The 13915-nt window shown below is 34.2% G+C and overlaps 1 protein-coding gene across 1 annotated transcript in view; it reads left to right on the forward strand.

Annotated features, from left to right (window-relative positions):
- The window catches only part of LOC145318595 (uncharacterized), a 105200-nt gene that overhangs the window by 35268 nt on the left and 56017 nt on the right, over positions 1-13915 (forward strand). The window contains exons 26-28 of the mRNA XM_080159981.1: positions 2419-2605; positions 3876-3959; positions 4658-4755. Coding sequence (XP_080016107.1) covers positions 2419-2605; positions 3876-3959; positions 4658-4755 — 369 coding nt within the window. The remainder of the gene's footprint in view (positions 1-2418; positions 2606-3875; positions 3960-4657; positions 4756-13915) is intronic.

Genomic DNA, 13915 nt, shown 5'->3' on the forward strand with positions numbered 1-13915 from the left:
AGTGGTTGTATGAAGATAGTAAACAGTGTATAACAATAATTTGATTAATTTAGCCCTCTAACTTCCACAGTCTCCTAACAGTCAAATTAATCCCTGTCATATTTCTGTGCATGTACCTGTCAGCAAAAGGCATTGTAAGTGTTAGTATGTTTGTAAACAAGTATACGTAACGTAGTATTTGTAATGAATTTGTAATTCCCCGCTAATTTGAAAATAAGTGTTACCAAACATTTCATTATTAATTATCATATTATATTTGCATTAGTTTTTGTTGCATCCGCTGGTAGGAATAAAATTGTTTACTAATATTTTTTAAAAAGAAATAATTTTCTTTCCTATCAATAATATTGTAGTAATAAATCAAAAAAAAGTGTATTTTAAGTATAGTATTTATTTATTTTAAGTTGTCCCTTAAAAGGTTAGACAGGCAACATGAATGGTGGGGTGGGTCATAATTTTTCTTCATCCCGTCCGCGCCTGTACAATTATTTATACATTCATTTAATTATTTACTAAGTATATTTGCGATTACTTTTATTTAATGAAATCTTCCAATTTTTAACATGTACAAAACGGCCTGCTTAATTGCTTCAAGATCCATGTCAGATCTATATAGGAAATAAATGTCTATAAACGAGCTCAAGTTTTCCAAGGAATATATGATTAAAACTCATATTGCTCCAATAATCCATAATAAACTCTCATTGCCCAGAACGATAAGACCCATTATTTTACTTTATTAAAAATAAATTCATTTTTTTCATTTCATGTTGCTATTTACCTTATATTGATGTATTTAATTTCTAATCATAAAAAAGAAAATTTAAATTTATAATATGATAAATTTAAGAAAACTATGTTTTAAAAGAATTCGATTGTGGCGACATTTTGTGTGTTCAAATATTAAACTAAAATTGTAATCATCATCATTAACCCTTTGGTGATGGTAATGTAAAGAAAAAAATATAATTTAAAAAATCTTTTAAAAATCATTTAAATTATTAAATATTTACTTTCTTTTAGATAGTAATGCCGGGTGAGGAAAATAGATTTATTGAGAAATAGATATGCATATAGAAAACTAGCCAATAGGGAGATAATTATATCGAGCCAACTCTAGTAATACATTATTACCTTGTTCGAAAAATCATTATTTAAAATACAGATGAATAGGATAACCATATCATACTAAAAAATGTTGACAAAAAATCAGCATGTTTTAAATGGACGTACGGACTTACTGTTATCGATTATATAGAGTTGCTATGCTATCGAATTCATGCCTATCTATTATAGGAATCATTGTGTAAAGTTTAAAATCGATATGGCAATTCCAACATTCCAAATTAACGAAAAGAGCTACCGTTATGGACGTATGGACAGACCGACCGACCCCAATTATAAAAAAGCTTCGCTTTTAACAATACTAGATCAAGAAACAATTAAAAGATTAAACTACAAGCCTAAAAAATTCAGTTGGCGCCGTAAAACATAGACGTAATTTGACTCTTGGAGAAAAGACAAAAAATTAATGAAGATTGAACATGAAAGCCTATAACATTTTTTTATATAAGTCTGAAAACATAATGTTTACATTTAAGCTCGTGCAGAGATATTTGCCAAATTGTTGAGGGGTTTGAAAATAGAAATACTGCAATCCCCACCTCCCATTAAACTCGTGGGTTTTTGACAACAACATTTTTCCCCCCTGTTTACATAAATTTGTTATCCTATAATAAAAAGTAGTAAGCTTTTTTTGTCTGAAGCTTAAGATCTCAATGACTACTGAACTGATTTAGTTCTCTATTTTAGGTAAGCTTCACCTTGGTCAATTAATGGTTTTAGGCTATTTCATTTTCAGTTTTAACTCTTGGGATGGTTTTAAGTTTTCTATTAGCCGCTAGTAATTCATATAAACCTCACTTTCAATGGTTTTACGTTAAAATTATCAAAAGTACCTTTAGCTTTTGTGGCTTTAGCAACGCTTTAGCCACACTAACGGACTGTAGCCACTTTTAGCATGGCCAACCATGGCTATGACTACGACTACGCGTTGCCAATATGATTTAAAGATCGCATTGTTTTTTTGTGGCAACGCGTGGTTAAATGATTTAAAGATCGCTATTAGGTTGTTGGCTGTACCTCTGGCCACGACTACGGCAACGGCTACGCATTTAAAGATCGAGCTCAGAATTTAAACTGTTTTGAAAAATGTATTGAAAAATGTATTGACATATTTAGTGCATGATATTATAGGCATTGTGAAGTTGCATAAACGGCTAAAACATTTATAGAGAAGGGGCTTATTTTACAGTGGTATATCTAAATGAAAATTTAGATCTCATATAGTGACCAAGAAATTCCATCTCCCAAAAGTATTGACGAATTAAATTTTCTACTAAATTTATTTAATTTTAGAATATCCACAAGACAGGCCTTGCGGGGTCCATTTGGTGAACTATTGATGGAAGAAATGGCCAAACCATCTTCCCTGAAAAGTATCCAGCCCGCTCAGTTTCCAGCCCTGGTGTCTGTGGGCTCAGGAGCTTTGTGTACAGTCACCACCTATACATCAGATGCGTCCTGTCATACTACTTTGGCTCAGGTTAATATATACTAAGAATCATTTATTGAAAATTAGTTAGTTAGTAGCTGACTAATTCAGTTACAAAAAAATAACGCCAATGTTCAAGATTACGAAGTAATAACCAGCAAACAAGTTTTTGATATAAAACAAAAAATAAGCAAATAAAAAGGAGTAAGAAAGTTACAGTGAAAAAGTTGTTTCCCTCACAGTGCCTTTTTAAGCGCTAGTATCCCACCAATTTTTTTTTTAATTAAATTATTTTTTTCCTTATGCTTAACCTCCTGTGGGGGGCCCTAACACTGTGGGGCCATCCAGTACCCAAAATAACCTAATTTAACCCGACCTAAAGTAATAGACAACACCCCTCCCTCCTTACTTGGAATTTATTTTAAAATAATAGGGTAGGGTGGGGGGGGGGGGGGGCGGGTTCTGTGTTTGACAAGGTTCTGTGTTTGACAAGGAGATTGTAAAAAAGTCTTTAAAAAAGCGGCGGCATAGAGATATATATCTATCTATAATACAAAGTAGAACGATGTCTGTCCGTCTGTCTGTCCGTCTGTCTGTCCGTCTGAAGCTTAAGATCTCAGTAACCACTGAACCGATTGGGCTCTACTCTTCAGGGAATATACCTACTGGTCCTGTGATGGTTTTAAGCTATTTTCTTGGGGGTTGGGACACCCCCAACCCCCCCAAAAAATGAAAAATACCCCCCCCCCAAAAAAAAAAAAATTTTTTTTTACTTTTTCTTTTTAAATCTAAAATGCGAAAAATTAGGTTGATCAAACCTCTTGGGGCAAAGCCCCTAGAGGCTAGGGGCGAAGCCGCTAGTATAATACAAAGTAGCTTGATGTCTGTCTGTCCGTCCGTCCGTCCGTCTGAAGCTTAAGATCTCGGTAACCACTGAACCGATCGAATTCTACTCTTCAGGGTATATACCTATTGGTCCTGCGGTGGTTTTAAGCTATTTTCTTGGGGGGTGGGACACCCTCAACCCCCCCCCCCCAAAAAAACAAAATAATCCAACCCCATTTTTTTTTACGAATTTTACAAATTCGTTATTTAATCGCTATTTTTTTTTTTTTTTACGAATTTTGCGAATTCGTTATTTAATCCGGAAAATGTTTTCCTGCTGGGTAGGTGCGAAAATTTGCGATCCGTGTTGCTGGGTAAGTAATAGAAGATGTAATTATACCTCTTGGGGCAAAGCCCCTAGAGGCTAGGGGCGAAGCCGCTAGTATCTATATATAGGCATAAAAATCGAAACATGTAAAATGATTGAATATTTTAGATCCGAGGCACAAGTACCGATTCTGAGAGTAATTTGATTACTTCAGCCAGCAATTCTTTACCCTCCGCCACAAACATCAAAATTGTAAGTAATTTCATTCCGGTTTAAAAGAAAGGCATATTGTTTTCACCTTTTCCACCAATTCAAATTTATAAAATTTTCTTGTCATTTTTCCGCCACAAAGTCCTCAAAAAGCTTTGTTTTGTGTTTTTTTGTGTCCGTAACAAAGATATATTGTGAGAGATTCTCCCATACCCTAATGAAACGTTCCTCCCAGCTGGCTAATATGACGATACCCCACCCCCCCTTATGACTCTAACTGACTATCGAGGAACGTATTGACCAATATCTTAGAACTATAATAACAACCTGAAGTGAACACGTATATAATATCCATTTCCGTACTATTTTTCAATACAAGATTGCGTGATTATATTTCAAAAATAACATGTTTTAACTTTTGTGATTTAAAAAAAAGCTAGTCCGTGTTTTTAGTAAGTAGTAGATGTAAAATCCTAACGGTTAATTTGGTTTTAAGGTACTAAAACGCAACAAAAAAAGAAGAAAATTGCCATTATGAACAAAATAATAAGATCTTTAATTTGACACCTTACTTTTTGAATTCTGTTGAGTAATTATTGAAAAAATCTATTTTGTTGAACCCCGTTGAATCAAAATTTTGAATGCTCGTCACAAAAGGGTTAAAAATTCACAGAAGTTAGGACACGTTCTTTCAAAATAGTAAACTAACAAGGCCGGTATTACATATTCATTATTTGTAGGGTGTGACAACAACTGGATTATTACAAACCACAGCTTGTTTATTATCAACAGCTGCTCATACTTCATCTATCTGTACTCCTAAGCACCAAAGAACTAGGTAATTTTATATCTTTGAATTTGCAGAGTGCTAAAATCCCCCCCCCCCAATAAAAATATACAGGGTGCGCCACATAAATCCGGACTTTTTTTAAACGGCCATAGCGCAAAAACTACTTAACCAATAAAGACGATTGACCCCACTATAAAAAGCTTAGGTAATGACCTTTTTGCCCATGAAAATCTTTGGACGATGGAGGACGTGTACGCCGAGCTGGCCGCGCATATGTGGAGATGCGATCCTCAATTTTCAAATTCTTTGAACGTACATATGAGACTTTTACAGAAATGCTTCGCATCCACAACTATCTATCTATGCTTGATATAAAGTCAACACTTTATAGATCATATTATGAACCTTTGATTGACACGTGCCCTGCAATTATCTAGTAGCACTCAGGGGCAAGACACAATTACTTTAGCTAGGCCCAAGGCATTATTTGTATCAATTTATGCATTCATAGGCCTATCTTTACCTATATGACACCATATATGGGTAACGCTAGCCTATTCATGGTAATCTGTATGTGATTTGCTAATAGTATATGTTTATTAAAGATATTATGTTTATAGTTAATGTAATCATATAAACTACCAGTTCAAATATGTATGCCTACAACCATGCCTGATTTACGTCACATATTAACACACAGATATTTAATTGCACAGACAAACACTAAAATCCTGGTCCAGAGCTAATGTTATAGCATGTACCTCTTGAATTTATTCAGTTATTTATTAACTCTCCTACCATCAACTTCTCTTTCTGGCTTTAAAAGGTAATGACTTAGTTGTTTGGCATGCATTGTAGTTTAAATTTAGGCCCCTTAGTACTTAGCATGAATTGAGCTCAGGCCTTATGTTAGAACTCTAACACTTAGCACAATTCACTGCTTGGGACTTAGGGCACATTTCTGTCCTACTCTACTTATAATTTTAACACTTATCCTGTAAATATTTTCATACTTAACTTATGCACTTGTAATATAAATACACTTTATAAAAACATTTTCCTTCCTTAATACTTAATATACTTATATAATTCTGATCGAATATCAAAACCAACCATTTATTCTTAGGTTAAAGCAACATAATACTTCGCGTGGGTCTTTTGTTGAGCCTCCACCAGCTCAACCAAATTCGTATTATACTTGTGGGAATAGAGGGTTAAGCATTCTAAACAAACGAACCGACGATGAGAATGTCTATGTGTATTGCATTAAAATTAGGTTTTAGTAGTACTCATAGAAGAGCGGTCTCCATACCTAACTATGGACAAACGCCCCATTCGCACACACAATGGTGCAACTTACCGGTTGTATCTTGGAAAAATTATACTTCATAAATTTTTTTTCTTTTTTTTCCTTACCGTACCCGAACCGCCTAAGGCAGGTATTTTTACCAAAATCGAATAATTGTAGTTATGGCAAAATCGGATTTACCAAAACCTGTGAAACTATTTGAGAGCAAGGTTAGGACTATGAGGCGTTTGAAGAGATAGGGACTGAAAGGCACGACACAAATGCAATTGAGAGCCTCGTGTACGAGCAGTTGCACTAGCTGACACTCTAGAGGCCCTAGAGAATGCTAGCATATTTGTGGCCATTGGTCGCCGCCCTATAAGGACACTCGCACTGGTTGACACTCTAGAGGCCCTAGAGAATACCAGCACACCGGCACCTCCATGTCCGCCTCTCTTTAGTAAAACACTTGGGTTGGAATAATCTATGATTGAGCTATGTGCAAAATCTTGATTTTTGGACTTAGTCAGAATTTTGAAATTTAGGAGTTGTGCTAGGTGGCGGAGTATATATATAAATCTTCGGACTTAGTATGATTTTTACTTATTCAAAAGTTCTCTAAGTGTTGAAATACTTGAATCTTTGATACTTAAACCAGAACTTATTAAGAATCATGCATGGAGTAATTTTTCATTTATAAGCTATCAAAATACTATTTGTAAAGGACCATTTTGAACTGTCTTATTAAATGAAAACTTAGGAGCAAATCCTATAGAACACGGGAAACGCTGTTAGTTGGGATACATATTGTCTTTGGAGCCATGTTTCTGAAACAATATGCCGAAAGCAGTTAGTACTCTTGAGTCGTAGTAAAGGGCCAAAAGATTATTACAAACTTGTAGCATTTATACTCAAGTTAAACTGTACTAATACTTTGGTGCCGTTAGAACCGATTTTCTGAGATTTGCACTTACTTATACATGCCTAGGACTTATATTCCTAATGTAATTCTGATTTATATGCGGATGTATCAAAATAACTATTGCCCCCAAAATTTTGAGTTAAACAAAATATTTCAAAGTCTCAAAAATATTCTCAACATCGATCGGTTGGAATGATATAAGTGTAGACAAATTGCTGTATGCAATCAGAAATAATTCCAGAGATTTCCTGAGACTCTGAGCAAAATATTCCACTTTTGGACTTAGCACCGTTTCTATTTCTTTTGTTACAGAGAGAATCTCGAATTTCTGGACTTATAGTAATTTTATGAAATTGTGAACTTGGTTGGAAATTTACCAAAATTCGGACTTGTAATAATTGCGATTTTTCCAACTAGATTAGCAAATTTCATTTTCCACACTTAAAAGAAAATTTTGTTTTAGAGTGTATCTGTCTTAGCCAAAATATTCCAATTATGGACTTAGAGAGATTCTACTTCTTTTGGTGAAGGATAATTCTAACACTCTAATACTTTATAATTTTAAAATCCTTAACTTAGCGAGATTTGCATTTAGTCAAAATACTCCAACATTGGACTTAGAGTGATTCTATTTCTTTTGACTTATAGGCAATCTCTAAAGTAGCTTTGTGAATGAACTGTTAGGGAATCTCATCTCGGACAAAATATTCCACGTCTGGACTTAGAGTAATTCTATTTCTTTTGTCTCAAGATAAATTCACTATTTTTGTACTTAGCATAATATCATTGAAAAGTTTTGAACTTAGTCAAAATTCACTAATTTTGTACTTAGTATAATTTCATTGAAAAGAAATTTTTTTTGGACTCAGTCAAAATTCACTAACTTTGTACTTAGGATAATTTCAATAAAATTTTTTTTGACTTAGTCAAAATTTATTAATTTTGCACTTAAGATATTTTCAGAATTTTTTTTTCCTAAGCCGAAATTTATTGATTTTGTACTTAGAATAATTTCATTAGAAACTTTTTGGACTTAGTCAAAATTTTCCAACCTTGGACTTAGAGTGATTCTATCTTATTTTGACTTAGAAAGTTTTAATTCAATCTTAACTTAGAAAACTTTTGTTTGTATGCTCCTTACAAATACATACATAAATACAATAAGCAGTTCACTCAACAATAAGTAGGACATGAAAACTAAATTTTTACTTACTTTGTTAATGCTAACATTTCTATTTCATGTACCACCAGGATTCAGCAGTGAAAGTGAAGACAAGTTAATTACTAGTGATAGTGACCATTAGTGATATAAAAGTATAGTCAACAATATAGGCCCTATATGTACTGAATAGCACACTTTAAGAGACAAAGTTCTATAAACCAAACGCAGCAGGAGGTTGCAGCAGCCTACCTTGGGAGAGTAGGACGTCTCTAAAAGAAGTAGCAGAAGTACTACGGAGTACCCTACTGTCTTTAAATATCCGGAATCATAATTTTTTTTACATATCGAGAAACGTATGTTTACTTAGGCTTACTAGCACATAGACTATAACCAAGTAACATAAAGGTGTGTCTACATATAGCCCAGAGTTTTTATAACCTAACAGATTACTTTTAGATAAGTTAGAAAAAAAAGTGCACTAAAATCAGTTAGATTAGTTTTCAAAAAGTATAAGTATTGTTTAATTCAAAGTTGATAGGCTCCTTTGAAGTTTGATTGACAACCTCCACATTATAGGTTGGCCACCTAGTGTAGGATCTCACACTTCCTCAGAGTAAACTTGCACTTGAATACTGTATTACTACTAATTATAATTAGATTACATCCGGTCAGATAATTTTGAAAACAATCTTTACATATATATATATATAGGTATATCTAAATTGTATATCTTACTACAGTTATAAGAATTGAAGTCATAAGTGAAGCCCCAATTTTGCACAAATTACGTTATAGGATTGGAAGGAAACCCCTTATACAACTATAAGTAAGAGGTGGCGAGATCTTTGACATTCAGGCAAAATTGTTGCAATATTATTAGAATATAGACGATCCTTTGGGAGTGAACCTTAGTAAGTTATATTCATAATAGCCTTACAGGAATAAGTAGATCGTAGGCTATAAACACATATCCTTAGAGTGAAGTAAGAGTTCAACAAGGATTATAAATTGCTGTTTCTTTTCTCGACAACCATAATTTGCTAGGAAAGTCGACTCCTGAGCAAACTAAAAGTTAATTTGCGATAGTATATAAGCATACCCAAATTAACTCCGCTGCAAACATTACTTAACTTAATAACCAATTTGAATAGCTAACTAGCTCAAATTGACTCCATAAATAAACCTATATAAAAGTTAAGTAGGAGTGTTTCTACAGTTGAGCTTAATTAAGGATAAGGGTGCATTAGCGCACATTTTTAGAATATCAATCAAAAGCTCACACGCACGTATATACGACGTAGAAACAACTATAGGTGAAGCATATATCACACCCATCTATAGCTAAACACATTTTAAAGCAAAGAATTGTTAACTTAAACAGATTCTTGATTGTTTTAAACTATACCCATTATTTGTACTCCTCTCGAACTTTCGCTATTTTTATCATAAAAATAGTACAACATTCCACTGGCATCTAAAAGAACTTACAATTAGTTCTAAGACTTTACAACTATTATCATGTCATCTGCCCGCAAGCAAGGCCAGCAGGATGATGAAGCTGAGAAGGAAACCACTCCTTGTCGGGGACGCTCGACAACACCTGGTATAAACACCCCTTCAGCTAATACAGACACTAGAGACTCCGATGCTTATGAGGAAATACAAATATCCAATCTAGAAGAATCAGAACAAATTGGCAAGAGGAATATGAGCCCTGAATTGAATGCGATATCTCTGGCCTCACTATCAACTCAAGCTAACTTACCAGACTCGTGGAAAACTGTTTCCCGCAGGCGGATAAAAGTAGCAGAACCAGCAGAAGAACTTCTACTCTCACAGAAACTGAACACAATACAACTTGGTAGACCTAACACGAGTGGTTCACTTGAAGTTGGAAGGAATCTCTGCACAAACTGTACAACGAGTGTAGAACACAAGAGAACCCACAACACCAACACTTCGAAATCTAAAGAGAGAAGAGCTAACTACAGAGACAGACAAATTGCCAAAATAGAGGCCATCTCAAATTATCATAGAAGAAAATCCACCGTTAAAGAAATGGCTACAAAATCACCCAATCCCAAACCTCATCACAGGGATAACAGGGACAGGCATTTTCAAAGGAATACCAAGCGGGATTATCAGGCTTCTTATAGGCTATCACCTGGACGCTACTGTGTAGCATGTGGACAATATTCTCACAACATATCTGATGAATGTAGATTATTATGTGATGATACAGGGCGGTTATACCCAACTGTATTGACATCAGCTTTCTGTACAAACTGTTATAAGACATATGGTAAAGAGTTATACCATTCTCGACACTTATGTCCTGGAAGGCCAGCCATGATGGAATTATACCATAGTGGTAAGGTGAAACCTAGTGGTGTCTTCAGGCAAACATATGAAGACTGGGCTAAAGCCAATGCTGAGGAATCATCTAGAGATTGTAACCTCAGTGAAATCAAAGCTGCCACAGCGGAAATAATTCCCAATGAGCCTAAAGATCAAGTAAGAGATAACATTACACCAGCAAAGGAGGAAGAAAGAAAATTGTACCTTCATTGCTCTGGTTGTATGCCAGAAGAAATAGATTGTAAATACGACTATGACGTACGCATGACAGCCTTACTTGACTCAGCAACAGATAAAAACATCATATCAGCCAGGTACTATAGCAAATTGTTTGGCATAGTAATGAACGATGATAAGAATCAGCTGGAAGAAAGTCATGATCTACCAGTTACATGTGCAGATCACAAGATCCCCGAACCCAGAGAAGTAACTCTCATGATTCGCCCCACATTATTTTCAAGCCGTCATTACCCAATTCTCTTTTCAATTGTAGCTGAAGACCATGAGGATGTCGCACCTATGATCATTGGACTGAATGGTATTAGAAGCCTACAGCTAACATGGACGCCTGTCACAGACAAATACCGGTTAGCACCGTGTTTGTATTCTATTCTTCACCCTGAAGGACCGCTGAGCAGTATTTTCTGTTCTGAACTTGAGCTCCAGCTCTGTACAGGAGTAGTTAAAAAGATCAAAGCTAAGGAAACCCAAGTGATAGTAATGAATATCAACCACTTTTTCAACCTAGCACCTGGAACACAAGTGATCCTCAGCGACGATCATATTTCAAACGAAAATGCAGGAATTAAGATCTTACCCGGACAAACACAACTCATTATCAATGATGATGGACAACTCAGTGGCAGAGCTTTAATAATCAACAACTCCAATCACACTATCACCAACACAGTTATCACTGGTTACATAGAGTCCAGCGACCAATCTATTGTCAGAGAGGTAGTCGTTGATTTTGACTTCTCAGGATCATTCATATATGGACTACCTATGCTACCAGAAGTAGACGAATCTGATGACGAATTGGATCAACTTGCCATAGCCCGAAACACGCCAGCTATTAATTAGACCACTCTAATTACTAGTAACCAACCCAATAATACTCTTATACCAATCTGAAACACAAAATCAATAATTACATTGATTAACTTATTAAGCTGATAGATACACTTTAATTCATACAGCTATCGAACAGGGCACTCACATATCATGAGTGATCTTAATCTGATTATCATCTTAATGCTAAATAAAAATTCCAGTCTCATCTACTCATGAATACGTTTTCATTGAACACATAGATGATGTTGTAGAAATTAGGTTAAGGTGTATGGTCAAGATTGAAAATTTCACACACTACTATTTCAAAAAAAAAAAAAAAAGAGAAACTTGAATAGTAATATAGCTAATGTTTTATGGCATAATTCTAAAATCTTCATACATTCACATGTAGACAGAAAAGTCCTGAACAATCAACAGTGCCAAAATACCACTGGGACTTTGCCTAAAGACTATTATTGCTTGTGAAGCAAATCTTACACTAAAACTCAACCTAAGACAGACAAGACAAAATTGTATAAAACACAAATATATATTAGGACATGACCTAGATAGTACACTCCACCCCAGGAGCCCAGTATACTTAGGGAGTATCATTAAATTGATTGAACTATCTAAGGCCGAAGTCAGAATTATTGAGCATACATTTTGAATATTCTGAAGAAAGTTGTGGAAAATACGCACATAGAAGATAGAAAATTTAGTTTAGAAAATTTCACTTACCTTGAAAAGTTGTAACTTTTCCTTGGTTCTAGGTTTATATGTCTATCGCAGTATAAATTGAAAACAAGCATAGCAGTTTTCAAAAGATATATGGACTTACAGATTTTACTGAAAAAAGACTTTTTATGCGCATATTCACAACAATAGGCATAAATGAACCAATAGCACATTCGATCTCACTTATACTTTCGGGTTGGATGAACTTTTGTCTCAACCCTAGCACAAAGGTGAAACTTAGAGGACACTAAGAAAGTGTGGCAATTGGACCAATTTTGGTAGAATTAACTAGCACATTGACATGTAAAATAACCCTGTCAAATAAAGCTGGTACCACCTCTAGCTTTTATGTAATAGTCTTATTATAAACTGCATTGTCAGAACTCACAGACCATTTTTATCACCTGATCTAATCTTTATATGAGCATACAATACTATATCATTCCTGGTGATAAGATACCAAGCTTATCGTTGCATTTGCAAGCTAGGGAAAACGGTATTGAATCGCTTGAATTTAATTTTTGATTATCTTGAAAACCCTATGAATTATAATTCCTAAGTAACCTTGCAGTTAACATTAAGTCTAAGAAACACATCTCGGATACTTAACCCAACACAACTAATAATAATGCCATAAAATATTTAAGTTATAAACCATATGAACTAATTATAGCTCATACTATAAGAAGGGAACACTTTTGCTCTTCTTTCCTTACGCGATATTATATGCTGTACGCAATTTTTGATAAAACAGGGATATTTAAAAGTTTAAATAATAAAACTCCCCTATATCTATTTTAAAAGATGCCAAAACCTGTTTTAATTGCTAATTAAAGATAAGATTACAACTAAAAATCACATAAAAATAAAAGGTAAACTTACAGAAAATTCATGGAATTAATTAAATACTTTCCACGTAAGACCAATCCTAATATCACACATATCCTCTCACAGTATTAATAAATTGCAAGTTTTCAAAATAAACATGGTTGAAAGGAGATCTGATATAAATACAGACAAGTTAAATACCCTTTCAAAATCAAAGAGTTTCAAACCAATTGGCTAATATTTTGACACTTTCATAGAGAATACAAAAGAGTAATTATAAAGTCTTACAATAAAGTCATGGACTAAAGATAATTAACTAAACGAGTCATTTCCGCTTAGGATTCTGGCCAAAGCAAAATCTGCGACCAAAAATATGTGCACAGTCATCTCTTTATGCACAAATAAGCAGCGGAATGATTACCATTATAACAAAATGCAAATTTAATTAATACAAAACCTATAATTCTGCACACGTACAGAATTCATATCTATAAAACATTGAACATAAATTATAATATCAGATTTCAAGGGATATAAAACCAGTCCAATAACAATCAATTGCATTTCCGTTTACCCTGTAAACTCGGGAACAATATAATAGTATGTTATTCTAATCTGATAACAGAGATATCATAATTTATGTAGAATTTTCCCACTCAAGGTTATATATCCAGTGGTAAAATTTACGTCTTCTCTCTTGACAGGGGGAGACCAACCATATACAATACACGTCGACTAAATAAGTCGATCCCTTCAAAAATATTTATACACAAAAATATATAAAAGGAAAATTGTATATGTATAAGTTTTGAATCTGTATAATCTAAACAGAGTCAAACGAGTAATACAAACTGTACAA

This window comes from Acartia tonsa, chromosome 5 (genome assembly GCF_053477335.1).
Source record: "Acartia tonsa isolate MP-2025a chromosome 5, ASM5347733v1, whole genome shotgun sequence".
NCBI classification, from domain to species: Eukaryota; Metazoa; Arthropoda; class Copepoda; order Calanoida; family Acartiidae; genus Acartia; species Acartia tonsa.